Source organism: Lutra lutra, chromosome 2, assembly GCF_902655055.1.
Source record: "Lutra lutra chromosome 2, mLutLut1.2, whole genome shotgun sequence".
Taxonomy (NCBI): domain Eukaryota; kingdom Metazoa; phylum Chordata; class Mammalia; order Carnivora; family Mustelidae; genus Lutra; species Lutra lutra.
Genome location: NC_062279.1, coordinates 142,685,713 through 142,706,698, shown reverse-complemented (window position 1 = coordinate 142,706,698; position 20,986 = coordinate 142,685,713). Strand labels below are relative to the sequence as shown.

The window sequence follows — 20,986 nt, the reverse complement described above, 5'->3', positions numbered from 1 at the left end:
ATGGAGGAGTCAGGAGCCCTCCAGATGGGCAGCCAAACACAAGGCCCAGGCCTCCTGTGATCTACTATGGAACGCCCCAGGGTCTTAAAGGGATCTGCAAAAGTGACCAAAATGACTGCCTTCACATAACTAAACTACTTTTACCACCCTAAAACATGAGACCCAGGATACCCGGTATCCTCTGGGGCATCGGGAAGGACAAGGACATGAGCTCTCAGGATGATGCCAGGCACTTGGCACCAATGGCCCAACGCCTTAGTGCCTGCAGGGTCAGCAGCCGCTGCTTCTGTCAGCAGGGCTAGACTTCACAGCAGCCACACTGCCTCTCGCTTCCCTTGCGAGGGACAGTTTCCAGTACTAAAAACAACAGACTTGCATTGGTTTCAAATGCAAGGACCATATATTTTTAATATTCTGATTTACTAAATTAAATTAGACTCTGAGCATTCCAGGTTGTATTCTGCAGGCTGAATTTGTGACACATTGCTTTTGGGTTTTACGAGCCCACAGCTGGTGTCTAATAAATGTTAACTGGAAGAATTACAGCTCAAGCCTCCAGATCATGAGGTGTCTAGCAAAGGACCAGGTCTCCTAAAAACATGCATGAAGGACTTGTGGCACCAAACCCTTCAAGAGGCGCGGGAAACTGGTGAGGAAGGAGGCCGTGGCAGCCTTGGAGACCCACGGAGCTCCAGGAGCACGTCCTAGCACAGGCACCAATGTGCCGTGGAATACATACTTGCACTTCTGGCAAAACAGGGCACCGGGCCCATTTATACCTGTCACCCAAACAACGAAAAGAAGCGTCAGACCCTGGTGCAGTTGCAGTGACAAGACACCAAAGGGCAGGGACTGGAGGAGAGTAACTAAGGGGCAGGGACAAACACTGCACTGGCCCACTGCCCTGAGAGACAGTCCAGGTCAGGGCACAAGGAAGAGAGGCACAGTACAGCAGAGAGACCCCAAGTCTGGAGGAGCTGTGAGTCCAGGGAAGCTTAAGCAGCAGGGGTCTACAGGGCAGCCCGCCAGAGACAGCTGCCCGGGGTGGGCTCTAGAGATTCGGGGAGTCGGCAGGGCATCGGTCAACAGCGTATGAGGGGAACCCCACCCCACCCGGAGACCAGGGGAGAATCAGCAGAAAGGGTTACAGGGCAGTGTTTGGTACCACAAACAGCTAAGGACAGTTACTGTTCCCCCCAAACTAGGGAGAACAGGAACTCATGGGGCACCCTGCCTCTGTCATGGGAACAGTTAGCCCAAGACGGAGCATTGCTCCAATCCAACTAACATCGCAAATGCAAGACCCAAGAGTAAACTTCCCACACAATTTAAACCTATCTCAGAATAAAGCTCAAAAAGATTTACAGGAGCACAGAAAGGCCCAGGACCCAACATTTCACTGTGCCTGGCATCCAGTCAAAGATGACCAGACACGCAAAGAGGCAGCAATCTGTGATCCATAATGAGGAGTATAACCAGGGGATCAAAAATGACCTAGAATGGACAGGATTTTACATGTGCTCAAACACTTAAGTAGAGACACAGAAGATCCAAAAAGAGACCCAGGTCAGACTTAGAGATGAAACTACCATGTTGTGATGACAGAGCGTGAGCTGGGCTGACAGCCTGGACGCTGCAGAGGATGGGATTCAAGGGCCTGAAGACAAGAGCAGTGTGAGACCAGACAGAACATGAGAAAAACACCCAGAGGAGCCTCAGGGAGCTCCGTACAGGACACCCCAAGCACCCAAATATGCAGCTAACTAGAGTCCCCTTAGGAGGGAATAAAAACCAGTGGGCAGGGCCAGAAAAGATATCTGAGGAAATAATGGCCCCAAATTTCCCAAACTTTAAGAAAATATTAAGCCAGAGGTCTTAGTTCAACAAAATGAAGCACAAGAAACCTAAGGAAAGTTACCCTGAGGCACATTAAAATCAAATCATTCAAAACCAATAAAGTGTCCAGAAGCCAGAAAAAACAAAGGAACAATCCGGAGAGCCACAGGGAGTTACATGGGAGATGAGCTTAATAAAGGACTGCCCCAAAACAACACCGACACCCAAATCACAGCACATTTCAAGGACATAAAAATGGAGTATGGAATAAACAAGGTCTAAAAAAGAGGAAAAATCAGGAGAATTATTTGAATTATCATTATTATTACAATTGAGATTATTTTTCATCCCCAGCGTTACTATTTAGGAAAACAGAAGAAAACAACTCTATTTTTAATTCTAAGTCTGTCTTTGCCGCCCCTTGCTATAATCAGATGAGCTTACAGAAATCTGAGGGAAAGCTGCTGGTATGTTTTGCAGGTGGCATCACTCCCCCAAGCTGTGTGTGGGGCTCAGGCCCCCCAGAGCCAGAGACGGCACGTGTCCCTGCACGTCCCTTGTGTGCATGGCAGCGAGGCTGTGTCTGGTTGGGGGGCCCGCCACAAATCCACAAGCATCAGGTCATGGGTCTACACCCTGATCTTGCCACCTGGGACCCTGGACAGGCTTCCCCCCAGCTGGGCGGAGGGGGTCCCAGCCCTCCCCGTGTAGGGACTGGCCAAGGAGACTCCTCACACACAGGTGTCCACGTGCAAAGAAAATCCTGGGGGTTCCACCACGCACTCTCATTGAGAAGACCAGGAAGGAAGACTGAGCATTTAAGCAGAAGAGGCTCCCAGAGCACTGACGGGGGATCGGGGAAGCCAAAACCATAGCTGCAACAGGCCTTTGTCATCAACAGCAAAACAGATCAACGCGGAACAGCAGGCAAGGAGGGGGAAGCAAACACTCTTTATTCATAAAGACAAAGGCAAGAAGCGGAAACACGTGGTCACTCCTGCCCCAGATACAAGGATGCTGGGAGATGAAGTTACTACACACACCTCTAAAAAAGAAGAAATATGAGCATATCCCTGTTTTCAGGAATATCAGGACCCCTAATGCCAACCCTTACTAGACTGGGACTTCATTATTTACTTTCCCATCTGGGGATGAATGCACCAGGGGATAAATTCACCGGCTGCCACAGGAGAACAACTATTTCTGTGTATGTGGAAGTCATAATAAAAAGATAACAAGAGAAAAGGAACCATGCTCCTAGTAAATGAAAAAAATACAAAAACAACAAACTACAAAGTCATCTGAATTCCAAGAAAAAGGAAAGTTTCAGTATTTTAAAAATCTTATATATATCATTCAAAGTTAGATATCTAACATTCTAACATTCAAAGTTAAACTGTACTGTATTTCCCATTTTGCCACAAGATGTTATTGCACACAGACCACAGGCTACAAGATACCTGTCGGTAAGAGAGACGAAAAGCAATGGGTTGCCAGGACCAAGGACCCTATAGGAAAGAGCCCCATGCCTCCAGACACGTAGCAGGTCTCCCCAGGAAGGCCGGATCGGGAACAGCTCTAACAAGTCTCACTCTGAGTGACAACCGAGCATCAGTTGCAAGAGCACACTATCTAGCCATAAAAAACAAGTTTATGCACTAAACAGACATGAAAAAAACCACAAGAGAGAACTGAAAAGAAACGGAATACCGTATGTAATCACAAAAAAGTAGGTGTCCTTATGAGCCAAGAGAAAGACTGAGAGGAATAAAAACGAATTTCACCAGCATACCGTACTTTGCTTGACAGACATGTTTAAAGGGGGAGCAACCCATCAGAAGAAGGTAAGACGCCCCCAGAGCTGGTAGGTGGATACACAGTCAAGGCCCTGGGGCGTGGACACTTGAGACGGGTGCTTACCACACAACTCCTGGAACTCTCATGTGTCCAAGCGCCTGCTTGTCAGACGATGGTGGGGCACACAGGGCTTGGGGCTGCGCCAAAGGAGCGTCTACCACTGCTCTGTGGCTTCCCACAGCCCAAAGGAGCCAGCCCTGCACCCTCACCACAACTGTTGTCACCCTTTCCGTTTGCAAAGATCAAATAAGAACACAAAGGGACTGTCAGCACAGTTTAAACCCACTCATATTCTAGAATAAGCTGGGTCTAAGCTAATGCACAGAAAACAACTGAAGAGAGGAGAGAGGCAGAACACCTCCAGCCTGAGACTAAGACAAGCATCAGAGTCCAGTGCTACAACATGATGCAGGGGGTGGGCGGGACACACGCAGAAGCTTCTCAAGCCACTACTGCCTTCTGAATGTGCCTGACCGCTGGCATTCCAGCTGCACAGGCCCTCGTGTCGGTGGCTACAGTTCAACAACAAGAAACCAAACACCCACCTTCCCAATGTCCTGCAGCGTCGCCAGCTCCAGGATCTGAGAGAGAACATCCAAGGCAGAGCGCAGAAAGCCCCCAAACTTTTCAGTGCTGTTCTGAAGATCCAAGGTAACCTTGGGAAGGTGGAGGAAAAGAACACAGGATTACTTGCACCGTCCCGTCTGTCATGTGCAACAAAGACACGCGCCGTCCATGTGGTGCGAGGTGTCCTGCTGTGCAACCCTACACACATGCCATGCAGGCTATCTGTTTGCTGTCAGCGCTGGGAAAATGCCTCGGAAAGGAAACGCCTCTTCCAGATAGCTGTATAAAACCGGCATCTTTCAGAAGCATCTTCCAGCTTACATCGATGCTATTGAAAGAAAGAATTTCTGAGCTTCTATCCTGAGGGGAAAAAAAATATAAATGTCCATTATAACCAGTATCTGATAAGCACGAGACCAAAAAATATAAAATACACAACTTGTTCTAAATACATTAGTATCCCTGAGGAATCATTACCAAATCCAGAAACCGCCTTTCAGCCTGGCTATAGCAAAATATTAAATTCATCTTAAGAAAGCTTAAATTAGGATTCTAAAGGGCCCAGTTGAATTCAGTTATGCAACTCCCCTACTTAACAGCCTAAGAGAAGGGGTCAGCTCCAAAGACAAAACATGGAAGAACAAGGGCCAGGAGGGGAGAGATCAACTATGAAAATAAAAACCAGCAAAAACACTGCAACAGAGAAAAGAATCTGCTCCATGAACTCAAATATAACCCCTCATGATTAAAGAGAAAGCACTCCTGGGCCACAGGGGAGGGCGGCAGGTGAGACACACATGGAAGACAACCACTGGGCAGGCCCGAGTCCCGTGGCTGCTCTGTGTCACCAGGAGGGGCCTTTCCAACAGTGTGAGGAAGGACAAGTAGAGCCACATCCCACAGGGGCAGGACAGAAGGCACTCACCTCCAGCAGGCAGGGCAGGGCGAGGGGGCGAGGGGCATGCACACAGAAAGGCCAAGCATGAAGAAGAACAGAGGTCACAGGTGAGAACCAGGCCATAGGACATGGAAGGGGGCTGAGAACGGAGCCAGAGTGGAGGGCCACAGACACAGCCACTCAGGAGGAGAAATGAAGGAAATGAAGAGACGCTGTGACGAATCTCACATGTGCCAGGCACTCCAAACACGCCAACGAGGTGGGCGTCCGAGAATCCTAATTTAAGCTTTCTTAAGATGAATTTACCCCACGGTGCATGGGGTATAGTGTGAAGCCCAGGACGTCCCAGAGGGGAAATGCACCTGATCTTAGCCAAAAGGCCGAGAAGCGATCCAGAGGGGGAAATGATAAGGATGGAGTAGATGCCAGGAGCATCAACAGGGTCCCAGGATCTGAGACAGGAGTTGAAAACAGGCAGAAAAAAACACCTTCTCTCTGCAGGATTTCCATCGTGTCCCCTGCCACTTGGGTGGGTGATAGGAGAAACGCAGACAAAAGAGAGCCTCTGAATCTGCTGCAAACACAGCTGAAGATTCGTACCTTTCAAAATCATCAATATTCTTCAGAAAAAAAGCCAGATGAGGTTTATATATGGTTTTCAAAAAAACTGAGAAATACCAATCAGTAACAAAAGATGATGACCATCTGGGGACATATTTGTCAATATATAAAATCTATGTGAAATAATCTTCAAAAACTCTTTTTAAAATTCTTTAAACTTTATGTACATCTGAGGCACATACAAGAACGTTTCAATAAACAAAAAAGCGTCCCACACTCTGGACAGGTGTATTTCGCATCTCAATATTGGTTCTCTCTGAATTAATCTATAAATTTAACATGACCCCAGTGGAAATATTCTCAGGATCCTTTGGAACTAGATGAGCTTATTCTAGTGCACAAATACAAAAATAAAGAAACATCAAGAAAAGATTCTAAGGCAGAATAGGGGAACTAACTGCCTCAAAGATGTGCTCCAGAACTACATAATGGGCACGCATGCTTCTAACAGAGGAACAGATGGACAGACTGATGTCACCAAACAGTAGATGAAATACAGACCCACAAGAATTCAACATCTGGAAAAGGTTGTGTTTCAGATCAGTTAGTGCAGGAGAAACGGCTCACTAGGGAAACAGTGCCGGGGGCAACTGAGCAGGTAGCTCATCAGTGAGAAGCCCTAAGAGAAACACGGGAGATTTTTCCTTCATTGTCTCAGCGTGAGAAAGCCGAAACACACCTGTGGAGAAGAGTGGACAAGCAGACTGCTCTCCCTGCAGACACCTGTCTGTAAGGTCGGCCCTCGGGGGCATCTGCACACCTGGCCCGTCGGCAGGCCCTACACTGCTGGCGGGGTTCCCTGGGCCTGGACTATGGCAATGAAGCCCACGTTTTTGGCTGTACACCTGTATTCCTCTGAGCCGTTGGTTCTGCTTGGCGTCAGGCAGAGAAGACTCCGTGGTTTGGGGACAAGTGTGGGGGAGACAGAGCACAGCAAGCCTGCACCTGGATTCCTGCAGACCACGCCCGTGCATCCTTCCCACACGGCAATAAAAAAAATCCCAGCTATGAGAATGTGTACACACCAAGGCCCGAGGCCTGCCAGCCCGTACTGGACTGTGGGGCAGCCCGGGACGCCCAGACACAGCACAACTAGACCTGGAGATCGCTGCTCCCATGCTTGTGTGATGAGAGCTACCATAATCAAAGCTGAAAGACAAACTGGGAGAAACTACTGATTCGCAGGGACTTCCCTGTACGCCCATCTATGTACGTACACAAGCTATCAATCTTAAGAAAGACACCCATGATCGATTAGAAATTTGTGTGCATATTTTCACAAAAGGAACCGCACCTTGTAGTTGGCGTGAGTAGCTTTCAGGACGTCGTGCAATTTGAGGTATGAAGGAAGGTGACAGAAACTCCCCAGCGATGAGGACTTATTTGCTGTAACAGGCCCTGGGGCATCAGATTGTCGAGAGGCTTTAAAACACACAAAATACACGTTGAGCTCAAAAGTACACACTTGCCAAGTTAAAGAGATTATTGGCAATAACAATTTTTTAAACGTATGATCACAGAATAAATTCAAATTCTTCCTCTGACTTTTTAATTATTTAGAAGTAACAAGGAATTGACAGAAGCATAAACAGAGTCTGAGTATCTCCCCCAAAACAATGAGGTGAGATGAGAAAGAAGAAGAGCAGCAGCATGCTACCATCTGGCACAGTGTGGCTGCCTGGCTGCACATCAGAGGAGCCGCAAGCTGGTGGCCTCTAGCCCCCACATGGCCCCTAGCACCTGCGGCTCCCAGTGGCACAGTGGGGCTGAGCCCAGCCAGGGTGACCAGGAGCCCCGGACGCCAACAGCGTGCTTCCAGACTGGAGACGGCAAATAGACTGTCACGCAACCCATAGTAAATACTAAAATGCCAAGCACTAAGTAAAACTGTTCTCAAAATTTAAAGATTAATTTTTTTTTAAAGATTTTATTTATTTATTTGACAGAGAGAAATCACAAGTAGGCAGAGAGGCAGGCAGAGAGAGAGGAGGAAGCAGGCTCCCTGCTGAGCAGAAAGCCCGATGTGGGGCTTGAACCCAGGACCTGGGATCATGACCTGAGCCGAAGGCAGCGGCTTACCCACTGAGCCACCCAGGCGCCCCTAGATTAATTTTAAAGATTACTGACTCACAGCCCCCCACTCTTTAATCCACCGGAAGACGATCAGTGACATACTACATTTGTCAAGTTCAGAAGCTTTCAAAGCTGGTAAAGCTTCCTGCGTTGCCCCGACAGTTCTCAGAAAGGAGCACTTTTCGAAAGCCTTAACATCGTGTGTCTCATGGTAGGATTGCGATTGACCCCCAAGCACCGTGAGATGTGCCAACAGGTCTGGTGGGAGCGCGACAGCACAGGTCAGTCGCCTCTCACCCTGCCTAGGCCTTCCTGTGCCCATTCACGGCCGGTCCAGAAGTCACAGGGCCCCAAGCAAACCCCGGCCCCTCCCAGGGGTGGCAACCCCGCCACACATCTAAGTTTGTCAGGTTCCTCTCACTCAGATGATTGTTCCCCACGTTGGCACTTTAGGCTTTAATCTTCACATGTCAGAACCAACTCTTTCATCCACTAGCTCTGTTCCTGGCTATCCATACATACCTCCCTGACTGAAATCGTAAATGGAGAGAAGGAGAAGCGGGGCAGGGAGGATGGCAGGCAGGATGGCTTGCTGGGGGCCAGCGGCCCACAGACCACCACGGCCACGTGTCAGCCAGTGACAGAGAGTGACGCCAAGACGGGAATGTGGTCCACACGCATTTAGGAATTAATATGTAACATCTGAAACCAAACCAGGGAAACTCCTTCTCTGGCTTCACTGACGTGAATTTTATTTCCAAAAACTACCAAGCTATTAAATTAAGCTGAGCGTGAATGTGATCTCGCTGATATGTGGGTGCCCCAGCCCCAGCCCTCCCCGTTGTCATTTCATACCTGGACTGGCTTCACTGCCTTTCTTGGGGCTCAAGGGCACAGAGGCTGGCTCTCCGGGTTCTTTCTCCTTTCCCTTCCGTCGGATGGGACTCAGAGATGGAGGGTTTGTCAGAGATGGCAAGGCTGCCTATAATAAAAACAAGAGTCCATGAAGGGCGCCCAACCAACACAGAAACTGAAAGTCACACACAAGGCTTCCCATTTCTTAAGCCCAACTACATGTGATCATTTTTTTCTGTGAGTCCTCATTCACAGAGTTCAGACACAGTCCACAGAGCACCTGCTGTAGCCCTCACAGCCATCACACTGGCAGGTATTGACCTAGAACCTTCTAACAGGTGCGCTATGAGTGACCGAGGATGCAAGGCCCCTCAGAGAGCCAGGTGGGGCCCACTGCCCCCAGCAGCAAGCAGCCAGGGCACTCTGCGGGAGCCAGGACGTGACAAATGTATGAAGCAACGCTGTAAACCCATTCTTCAAATGAGGAAATGGGCTCAGAGACGAAATAACTTCTTGAACACTAAAGCTAACAAGCCACCCAGCTCAGGGTCCACAGACCCTGTACACAGGGCAGAGGACATGCTGTGGGGGTGCTGGCATGGGGGCACGGTGAGGACCCCAGGCAGGGACGTGCCCGGCAGGCCCCAGCTCTGCTCCTCTCTCCATGGTCTGAGAGAAGCGGATGGAATGGGACAAACGGCTGCCGCAGGAGAGCGGACCGAAGGCAGCAGGGACAGACAGACCAGCCAGGACAGGGGCTGCTGCATCCGGAGCGCCTGCCAAGGGAGGGGAGACAGACGGAAGGGATCGCACAGTCCCTTCCTGTGAAATATCTGGGACGAGCAGGTCTATAGAAACACCAAGCAGCTGGTGGCCACCTGGAGCTGGGGGGCATGGGAAGTTTGGGGGGGGTGACACCTAAATGGCATAGCGTTCCTTCCTGGGCTCTCAATGGATTGTGGTGATGGCCACGTGACTGTGGGCACAGGAAAACCCATGCAATCCTATGCTCCGAACAGATGAGCTGTGGGGAACGGGAACTGCGCTGCAACTAAGAGGATATGAAGAATGCCGTCTGAAGCAGGAGGAGGGAAAGAGAGGCGGCGGAATGTCCACCAGGCCGCCAAGTGGCACCAGAATGGGGAATCCCATGCACAGACGCGTGTACATGCTCAGCTACGTGTGATCTGCATGTGCATACGTCCGTGTACACAGTGGTGTGCACGTGCGTAGGGTCTGCAGGACGTTTAGCAGGGAAAACTCAGGACTTGACAAGGAACAGTGAGGAGCTAGGAGACCATCATGCTCCCAGCTAACGGAGCACAAAGTGAGGGGAGTGTGGCGGACAGGGGTGAGGCCAAGCAGTTCAGACTCATGTTCGAGATCTGCAGGCCATCCCAGCAGAGGCATCACACATCTCTGCAGATGTACCACGACGGAGCTGGGGCCTCCGACGTGTGACCATCTGCACTGCCCGCCCGTACTGGAGCCATGGTCCACATGTGGTCACTTCCACATGACAGACAAAATTAGCAGCTCAGCACCTCAGCTGCACTGGCCACATTTCAAGTGCTCACTCGCCACGTGTGGTTAGTAGCTGCCGCCCCGGCTGGCTGAGACACACCACGTTCCCATCGCTGCAGAGCCACACTGGAGGGCACCTGCCCAGGAGTATCGAAACAGAGGCCAACCTAGAACAGAGCCTAGAGGCTCTCTGTGGTGGGCAGAGAGATGAAACCAGGGTAGAGAAAAACTAGAGACAACCTAGAGGCCAGGAGGAGCACCCGTGTCAGGACCAGCGTGGCAGCTCCAAGGGTGTGGAGCAGCAGTTCAGACAGGACCCGAGAGGCACCCACAAGACTCAAAGACTGATCTTGGCAGTAAGCACAGCTCTGGAGAATGGTGGCCGGAAGCCAACCTGCCGGGTTTAAGAATCGGGGGCCGGAGCTGCTGATTGTGTCCAGGCTGGTGCTGGGGCAGCAGGAGGCACTAAGGTGTTAAGTGGGGAGACACGCCTCTTTAGAAAAGTCTGTAGTGATGGGGAGACCAAATGGCCACTAAGGGAGAACGTGATGTTCAAAGAGGTTTTTCATGGTGGAAGTAACTTCAGATGGAAAATACGGGAGAGCAAAGAATCGGGTCTGATTATAAGTGAATTCATCTATCTGAAGTTCACTGTGCAAACAGTTTGCCATTTGTTCTGAAGTTCATTCTGTGGAACTGTGCTTCTCAGAGAAGCAGAACGGTCTGCGGATGTCCCAGGACATGGCAACGTCAATTCTGAGCTTTCTCGGCCACTGCCGAAAGCCTACAGACGCAGCTAGTTCTTTCCCTCTTAGAGGTGACAGTAAATAAGGATGGTACCGAAAGAGCTACAAATTGGAGGACACATTTTGGTGTTAAATTTATTGTCACCCTGGGAGCAATTTTGTTCATTTAGAGCAAAAGAGAGTAAGGAAGAGGTAGACGAGTGAGCGAAGGCAGGTCTGGAGCCCACGGGGTCACTAAGGCTGCACTGACGCAACTGCCAGCCTGCAGTTACCTTTATTGCTGGTCCGGGAGCTACGTCGTCCAAGACGTGAGCACAGATATTAATCACCTTCAGCAGGTGCGAGAAGAGCTGTTCCACCATGGGCACCAGGGTCCGGTCACCCAGAGCTGGCCAGACCTCTTCCTGCTTGGCGGCTGCTGGGCTGGCCTCTTCTTCAGAGGTCCACGAACTTCTCAGAGATTTGGGGGCACTGGCTGTGATACGGTAGAAGGATGGGGAGAGAAATCACCAGGGAAGCTGAGTCACTGAGACCTGCCCCCTTTGAGTTTGCTGGACAGCTCCACTGTGTGGTCACCTGCTCCCTCCAACCGCAAATACTTGCATGAATGTCACCCCCAGATGCACACCCACCCCGGATGTGCCAATCACCCCAGGCCCTCCGGACCTTTACAGTCAAAGTTCCACTGGTGGCCACGGCCTGCTGCTCCTGCCCTTCAGAATCTCCCCCCCCCAGCCACAGCTGGGATCTCGTTGAGACTCTCTGTCTCGCCTCGACCGTGCCATGAACCTTCCAAGTGGGTTTCCCTACCTTGTCCTCCAAGCCACACTCAGGTCCAAGGAGGAACCCTGCCCTGGGCTAGGTTGTGAGGCAATTCTGTGACCTCCCACAGCAAACACACAGTCCTCCGTAATGAAGCAACACCCCACACCCACCAAGTTCAGGGCCCTCCTTCCTCACGGGCCACACTCTCCATCCCGGCCCTCACCTGACATCCCAGATGACTCACAGTCCTCAGATGTCACAAAACTTTTCATGTCTCCATGCCTTCAAACAGGCTATGCCCTCCACCTGGGGTGCCCTTTCCTGCCAGCCCCTAAGACCTGCCTTCTGTGCTGGGCACCCACAAGAGAGTGGCTATGACCTCCTGGTGCTGCCCTGGACTACGTGTTTCCCCACTGACCCACAGCTGACTGGAGAACAGCCCACACAGCATGCTATCTTACAGCCGTGGTGCCTGGCACATGGGGCCTGCTGAAATGGAATTAGAAATAAGTTCACCTGTAGCCAACTAAGGGTCTGCACAGGGAAAGGCTTCTTCAAACTACTCAGTCAGAATAGCTGCCCATAGCACACACCAGTTGGTCACGTTGGATGCTCCAACTAGAGGATCAAACCATCGCTGGAGTAATTTCCCTCCGTGTGTTCATCACCCCACCCCCAGAAGGAACCCGAAAGCTCTAGACCACAAGTCCCTGTTTCAGGTCAGTACCAGTACCTGCAAGCAAGTTTCCGGCTAAAATCAAAGCATCCTGATGGGCTGAGAGATCCAGGGGGAACCACGCTGACGAGAGCAAGGTGAGGATCATCGTGGCCATGCCAACAGTACAGCTCTTTCTCGACTCATCGGAGGCGCTCAGTGGGGGCACCCTGGAAACAGATGTGTGCCAGATCAAACGACAAAAATTTTAAATCAAACAGTCCTGCCTTCTTGAATGAACCAGGAAGAAGGCACATCACTGTACGTTTTGTACTAGCTCATAAAGTGACTTCACTATTGTTAACTAACATTCTGTCAGTAAAACACAGCTCCATAAAAATCACTGACAAAGGAAACCAGGCAGCAGATCTGATTAAAACCACTGAAACTGTTTTTTATAACTTTTTCACTTTCTCTGGATTTTGACTTAGCATATTGTACTCCAATGCCAAAGTTGCTCAAAGTCAGATCAGGTGCTGGAGCTCTGACTGGAAACTGTAGTCGCTCAGTAACCACCCGTGGACAAAGGGAAGCAAGCACTCCGGACCAGCAATCCAGCCGCTCCACGCAAACGTTAGCCGACCACACGCTGACACACGCAAGACGTCTGCAGATGCTTCCAAACATGATGGTAAGTCACCAAAATGCTTCTCAGAAATCAGTACACATAATAAAAGCACACTCCTCAGTACTGTAAGAGATTCGAAATTATTTCACAAATGGTATTAGGGCCATCTACTGGAAAAAAGTCATTTTTAAATAAAAACTGCTCAGATGAGCCTGACTGTTCCTATAGTCCATCAGGATTTTGTACAACGGAACACGTCTGATTTCAAACAAAGAATGTTCCTAAGTTTCTAGTACGTAGTGTAGACATTTGGAGAGAATCAAACCAATCAGAAACATCTTGCCTGGGGCGCCTGGGTGGCTCAGTAGGTTAAAGCCTCTGCCTTCGGCTCAGGTCATGATCCCGGGGTCCTGGGATAGAGGCCTGCTTCAGGCTCTCTGCTCAGCAGGGAGCCTGCCTCCCCCTCTCTCTCTGCCTGCCTCTCTGCCTACCTGTGATCTCTGTCAAATAAATAAATAAATAAAATCTTTAAAGAAAAAAAAAAAAAGGAAACATCTTGCCAGCATATGTGAATTCTCCAAAATGAACCTACAAATGACACCCTGAAACCCTCCAAGGCACTGAAGAGTGAGCATCTGACACCCATGAGAATCCCAGCAAATCTAGACTTCCCAAGAGCTTTATCCCTGGTTTCCCATACAGCTAACAGGGCAAAAGCAAGGATTCCACTGGGTGCTTTTTTCCAAAAGGTCACACTGATAAAAGATTTAAGAAAGAAAACAGGGGATTCCAACCATAATGTCTGTATCACCTGAGTATAGATAACCATATGCTGAGAAAAATACATACCCACAATGCCAACCTAAACTCCAAATGCAGACGGGAAAGGCTGTTGAAAGGAGACACAGAGCTTCGCAGCACCCAAACTAAAGGAGAAAAGGACAATAACATCACACCCATGCACACAAAGCATTTATTAAATTGAACGTTTCACCCTATAAAAAGTACAATAAACACATAAATGAGGTCTGTGTCTGACAATATCTGTCCTACCCTGGTACCAATTCATCCTTCCAAGACAGAGTGGGACAGGCAGAACACAGGTTCTAAGGAGGGCCCATCGTGTGCCATGAAGACAGGCCCACAGCGGGCACAGCCCTTCTGCTCAAAATGGCAATGGTCCGGCATCCCCTCCCTGCCTGAGCGCCCTTCCTCCCCGCCCCTGCTCTGCTCCCGCACCCGAGCTCACTGACATCCATCTCCTGACCTGACTGCAAGGACCACAAGGGCAGAGACCCTCATGTGTTTACATCCCGAGCCTAAAACAGTGCCCACCACGTGAAGCCACAATAGATACAGTAAGTGAAGTTTATGATATCTTAAACAAATCAAAGGAAGACCAAACCAGAGAGGCCAAATAATATTTAGGTTTAAAAGGCACTTATGTACTTAGGAGGATAGCCTAATCCTAATTGTTGGTGTTTTCTACAACAGGCAAGCATTTCTTCCATCACATAAAACAACAAGGTTTAACCTAGTGATCCGCAAATTAACAACAGTCTCTATTTCTGACTATGAAAGTTACCCTTGTTCATTTTAGAAAATTTGTAAACATCTCAAAAATATAAAGAAGGAAACAAAGATCACAATCCGAAAACTGGCCATTTTTAGCCAGTCACTCTCGAGTATGTGAGGAGGGTACATGCGTGGCTAGGACTTCCTCACAGAGATGGGATTACACACAGGCACACTCCGACCCCACGGCCCTGTAGCACTACACCGTCCCCGAAGCCCATGTCATCTACTGTGTAATAAATATGCTACCATACTCAGAGTCTCATCAGAATCAGAACTTAATCATCGTGCATTCCTGGACATCACGGTCCTTTTCCAACGTCAGCGTCACAGGAAATGACACAGATGAGTACGTTATACAAACGCCTTTACGGGCATTTCTGATTTCTTCCCCTCAGGGCCCATCACACATCACGGACTCAGTTACAGCGGAGGCATTCTGAACTTCTGATGCATTACCAACTCCGATCATGGCAGTTTTTATTCTCACGTTTATGTCCTCCTGTACTGGTTGAGTTTTTTTTTACAAAGAGCACTATTACTTTAATAACCAGGAAAAAAAATAGTGTACTTCTCCATTAGAATACACCAAGATTCTGTTCCCAGAAGCACCAGTTCTTAGCGAGCACCACAAATGCGAGCTCTCACATAGCAGCTCACCGCGAAGAACCAACTGCCCGGACCCCCCAGGGTCAACTTCGCCAAGGCCACCCAATGAGACTTACGGTGAGTGCGCGCGTGGTGGACGTGACCAGTTCGCGGGAAATGGCTGCGATGACTCTGGAGAGGTTGTTTTCCACCGTGACGTCTGTCATGGTTGGCAGTAAGTTATAGCCTCTGTATATTCTAGCGAGAAAAACATGGAGACTTAAAATCTACTATTGAAGCTTATGATACTTCCAAAATTCAAAGGGCATTTCTAAGTTTGAGATTAAGACCTATGAGGCATCCTAGCAGTCTTGACTTTGATGTGAAAGACAGTCAGGAAGTGAACCTGGGCACTACAGTGGGGGAAGTCCCCTCCAGGCCCTGGCCCGCCCTGAACACCCACGTCCCGGCGCCCCCCTGAGCCTCCCAGCGCTCCCCCACCACAGCCTCGCAGCCACCTCTCCATGCGACTAAAGCACCCATTTATCAAACTTTAAGTCAAAAAATTCCTTAAAGCTGGTCCTGATTCCCTGAAAGATGAAAGTGCCCTTCCCAACATCGCCCTCACGGCACATCAATGCCAGCCACTTGCTGAGGTCCTGCACGGACTCTGAGTCCCTGGCCCTGGTTACCAGCAGTGCCCGAGCAGAACTAGTGCTAGAGTCACTTCTGAATCTCCAGGTATCCTCAGAACCCAACAACAAAACTCAGAAGACTTCTTTTCTTCCCGCATCAATTCTCAGACAGCGGGCGGCTAAGGTGCCAAGGGTGCCGCACGGCTGGCCACGGAGCTTTCTATGCAAGGACCAGGGCAACACGGCCCAAGGCCAGAGGCCAGCCTGTGTGTAAAACTGGAGAGACTTTCAAAGTTGGAGCAAGGAACCAATTCTAACATGATGCTAGACTCATCTCTGCTGGCATTTCCTGAGATGATGCTCAGCAACAGCGACTTACCCTAAGCTTGTCCCACTCCGGGTGAGATCCTCTCACACTGCTTTTGCGATCTTAAAGGAATATTTAGCCCGAATCTTCTCAGAGAGAAGAAAAGACCGCTTCTTAGGTTTACATAAAGGGAATTCTCTAAGAAAATTATTTCCGTGTGTTTTTTAAAAGCAACCTTTACGTGAGAAGAGATGACAGCTATTGAGGGAAGAACTTCCACATCTGACTGGCTGAGCTCCAAATCCATAACAAAAGCAATCAAGCAAACATCTCAGACCTGATGTCTAGCTTTTAAAAAAAATTCCTACTAATAGAAAGGAGAGCTACAAGTAAAACTCATTTTTAAAATAACGTTTAAAACACAAGGAATTAAACCTGCATGACAGTCTTTTACGATCACTTCTGCAGCTTCTTTGCAAACTAAGATCCATAAAACTGACTGGTTCATTAAAGCATTTCTGGGCCAATGACTGCACAGTGTGCGTGCCGGTCCAAGAGCTGAAGAGAGCGGGCTGTGTGTGCCCATGGCAGTGGCCACTAAAAACATCTCCCAGCCAACGTGAACAGCAGTAACTGCAGAGATCCATGCTAGTGGACAGTTCTAAATAACACGGCCCAGGCCCCTGAAAGTTGAGAAGATGACAACCTCACCATACTCTTCACCGGCAACACAAATGAGGCAAAAAAGTTACCGGACAGGTTTCTAGAAAAGACACAGCCTAAGTGTCACACACAAAAATACACTTTGAGAACTCGTCTGGTAGTGAGTGGACTGGAAGATTCGTGAAGTCTTGCTATGACTATGCCAGAGCTTCGTAAATGAAGACGGGCGGCAAATCCCAGAAAGGACGGACACCCTACCGAAGGGGACCACCTATGCAAACGCCCTCACCTGACTCTTCTTCTCTGGAAAGCACGATGCATCAGGAAAGCCCCCCATGACACCCCCACACGCAACACGCGTACCTGGTGATGGTGCTGACGGAGAAGTGAGACGGAGGCTGCGTCTCGTGCATGAGGAGCTTCAGGTAAACACTGCTTTGATCTCTCGCCACAGCCACGACGGGGTCGGCTTGTCCTTGGTCGCATTTATAGAACAGCTTCGGGACCAGCCTGACACAGAAGTGGAGTGCATTCACTGACGGGGTCTGAGCCACACCTGCACTGCACCACCCTCCTGTGTCGAGGTGGGGAGGCCTGAAATGCGGTCCAGCCACAGAACAACAGCTCCCGCCTTGGGGGGGTCCACCAGCCCAGCGGAGGGGGCTGCCAGTCCCAGGACCAACCGCCCACGCACCAGTCACGCCACCCCTGCCATAACCAGGAGCCGAACTTCCTTTCTGTCTGCCGTAACTTTAGTAGCTTTCTCTACGTACAATAAAAGGCTCGGATTTCAAGTTCTCCTTCTGGTCCTCTTGAGCAAGATGAACAGGTATGTGACTCCCCCATCCACGGAGAGTACCAAGCACAGAGCAGATCTGAACACCAGTGGGCCGCACCCTGCTTGTTTTTGCAATTCTGCCTGCAAATCCGTCCCACGTATTCCCAGATGGCAAAGCTCCAGCAGAAGCCCCTCACAAATCCAAACTCCACTCAAAAGCAGAATACGGGGGCACCTGGGAGGCTCAGTCATTGGGCATCTGCCTTCGGCTCAGGTCATGATCTCAGGGTCCTGGGATCGAGCCCTGTGTTAGGCTCCCTGTTGAGCAGGAAGCCTGCTTCTCCCTCTGCCGCTCCCCCTGCTTGTGTTCCCTCTCCTGCTGCGTCTCTCAAAGAACATATAGTATCTTTAAAAAAAATTTTTTTTAAATGCAGAATACAGGCAACATTTCCTAAGAGAACAGAAGGGCCCATTTCTGCAATCGGCAGTGTGTGTTCTGCAGGACTGTGCTCATATGCTTTTGGACGGGGCTCATAACTCGTAGAAACAATCAACTACCTACTCACATTGGTCTGCAAACCCTAGTATCTTTAATTAAAATCTCTCTTCTGTGGAGACCTGATCATAAGCACAACATCTTTCTAAGGTAAAATAAATGGCTATCATTTGCAGAAAGGGGGAAAGGTCCAAAATCATTGTAGGCAAGTCATACTAATCCAGTTAAGTGCAAGAAAAAGTACACCTCACAAGTAATCAAAGAAATACGCAAATGACAACACTGAAAACAGAAAAGATACACATCAAAATGAAACCTTGGTTTTCAGTCATTTGATCACAGAGATTTTGATTTCCTATTTTATATTTTCCCTAAACTTTGTTAAGTAAACGTGTATTACTTCAAAAAGATGAGGTATTTTTCAGGACATCTGGGTGGCTCAGTCAGTTAAGCATCTGTCTGCCTTCGGCTCAGGTCATGATCCCAGGGTCCTGGGATCAATTCCCACATCGAGCTCCCTGCTCGGTGAGCCTGCTTCTCCCTCTCCCTCTGCCTGCTGCTTCCCCTGCTGTACTCTCTCTATCAAATAAATAAATAAAATCTTTAAAAAAAAAAATACCAATTTCTGCTTCAACAATTGATACATACTTAACTTTTTTTTTTTTTTAATCTTTTTTTGGTGAGAAGAATTGGGCACAATCATATTCTGGTCACTAAGAGACCAGTATGTTTCTGGAGAGCAATTTCACAGGAAGTACCAAAACCCATATAAAAAATCCACTTCTAGGGGCACCTGGGTGGCTCAGTCGGTTAAAGTGGCCACCTTCAGCTCAGGTCATGATCCCAGGGGCCTGGGATCAAGCCCCACGTGGGGTTCCCCGCTCACAGGAGAACCTGCTTCTCCCTCTTCCTCTGCCTTCTGCTCTGCCTATTGTACCCTCTCACTCTGTCAAATAAATAAATAGAATCTTAAAAAAAAAAAAAACAACCCACTCTAGGTACCGACCCAAAGAAATGAGAACATGTGTCTACACAATGTCTTGTGGGCAGATGTTCAGCCAGTACAATCCACAGTAGCCACAAGAGTGGAAGTACTATCAGCCATGTGGTGATGGGGTCATGGAAATGTTCTAAAACTGGGATTGTGGTGATGGTTACACAAATCTCTATGTTTACTACAAATCACTAAATCGTACACTTAAAATGGGTGAGTGTGAAGGGACACAAAATCATACTTCAGTAAAGCTATGAAAAATTAAAAACAAAACAAAACAAAAAAACCCCACAACACCAGAAAGCTTGGCCTAGTAACTAAACTTCCAGGAATTAATTCTCAGAAAAAAATGTATACATCAGCATTTGTGTATAACAATATTCACAAGTATTATTCATTATGTAAGTCAAAGAAAACTTACTGTCCTACCAAATAATATTTACATAAAAGTTTATCACAACTACAGAATAAGACACTGGCCACTCACTATGTATTTCTTTTTCTGAAACAGTATGCGTGGCCTTCACCAATCTCACTCTGTAGGACACGTCATGTACTTCAGTGGAAACATACAAACATATCCGAATACGGGGGGGCGGCTCCAGATATCACTGGCAGTCAGGTTTTTTTTTTTTTTTTTTTAAGAAGAGTCTGATAGCAAGAAGATGCAATAACATAGTACATGAAAATGATCAGATCACTGAATTGCACGTACGCTTGGTCCCAATTTTGTAGAATAGACTCGTGCACAGGCTATACTCAACACATTCACAGTGATTGTCTCCAGAGGCAGAACCAAAGGAGATTTCTATGTTCTTCTTGTGCTCTTCTCTATATTCCAAACTTCTCACAATGAAAGCGCATCACTTTTGGAGGCTAGCCCTGTTTTCACCCTCACTTTAGACTCCTGGTCTTTTCTGATGCTTTCAGAGGAGCTGAAAGTGAGCATCCAGCATCCGGGAATGCTGACCTACTCTCAGATAACCGAGCTCCCCTCCTCCTACCACTTTGCACTTCCACCACGAAAGTGAGCAAAGAGAGAAAATGGGTGGTAGATACCTTATCAAGGCTGCTGCGGCAACGTGCCGCACCCTGGGGTCCTCGTCCCCGAGCAGATAGATGACCACATCATGGAGCACTCGTTCTTGCAGTTTTAAAAGCTTCAGAGAGAAGGAAACAGAAACAGATATGACATCTGTCTTTAAGCCCATTTCACGTAAGATACTTTGGAAGGACCATGAGGGAGCCCTCACGACCACTAGTCTTAAATTCACACACACAAGCATGACTGTCACAACCTGAATGGCAGGGTCAGTCTAGAATAGAGCACGCTCAGAGGAGACCCACACCCCTGGGAAGGCACCCCTGGAAGCTATGACATGGCCTCACAAAAATGAACTGCTTACCCCTGTATAATGATGGGTCCCTCTGTGCAGGTTTTCTGCTTTTGCCTCCAAAAAGCTTACCAACCTAACAAAAGAACATTTTTAACATGAAACAATTTAGTGACTCCATGGACACCCACTATTGGCCGGCACAACCCTGACACGCAGGACACAGAGGGCGGCTCCGGAGGGGGCTGGTCCTGTCGCCCAGAAGACCAGAGAGGGAGCATGTCCTCAGACCCATGGAAGGACCAAGGTTTTTAAGTAAGTGGACTTCATATTCCTCTCCTCATTTCAGACTTAGTGAACTGTTTTCTTCAAAACAAATACTAATAATCTCGTACTGTGAGAGACTCCAAGGGGCCTCAGAGTGAGCTCAGCCACCAGGGGAGGGGCCTGCCGACCCCGGGGAGGGGCTGCACGACTCCGGGGAGGGGCTGCACGGCCTCGGGCAGGTTCCTAGCCCCTGGCCCAGGGTCCCTCCCAGCAGCCAGAGCTGAGAGCAACCCCTCATTCAGAGAGACATGCTGAGAGAGGAAG

The 20,986-nt window shown here is 48.9% G+C and overlaps 1 protein-coding gene across 1 annotated transcript in view; it reads right to left on the bottom strand.

The window, feature by feature from the left end:
* The window catches only part of HTT (huntingtin), a 142,895-nt gene that overhangs the window by 65,021 nt on the left and 56,888 nt on the right, over window positions 1-20,986 (bottom strand). Inside the window, 10 exon segments of the mRNA XM_047718723.1 lie at window positions 4,239-4,349; window positions 7,074-7,201; window positions 8,708-8,834; window positions 11,250-11,452; window positions 12,476-12,627; window positions 13,875-13,951; window positions 15,326-15,446; window positions 17,157-17,303; window positions 20,121-20,221; window positions 20,468-20,531. Of these exon segments, the coding sequence (XP_047574679.1) occupies window positions 4,239-4,349; window positions 7,074-7,201; window positions 8,708-8,834; window positions 11,250-11,452; window positions 12,476-12,627; window positions 13,875-13,951; window positions 15,326-15,446; window positions 17,157-17,303; window positions 20,121-20,221; window positions 20,468-20,531 (1,231 nt within the window).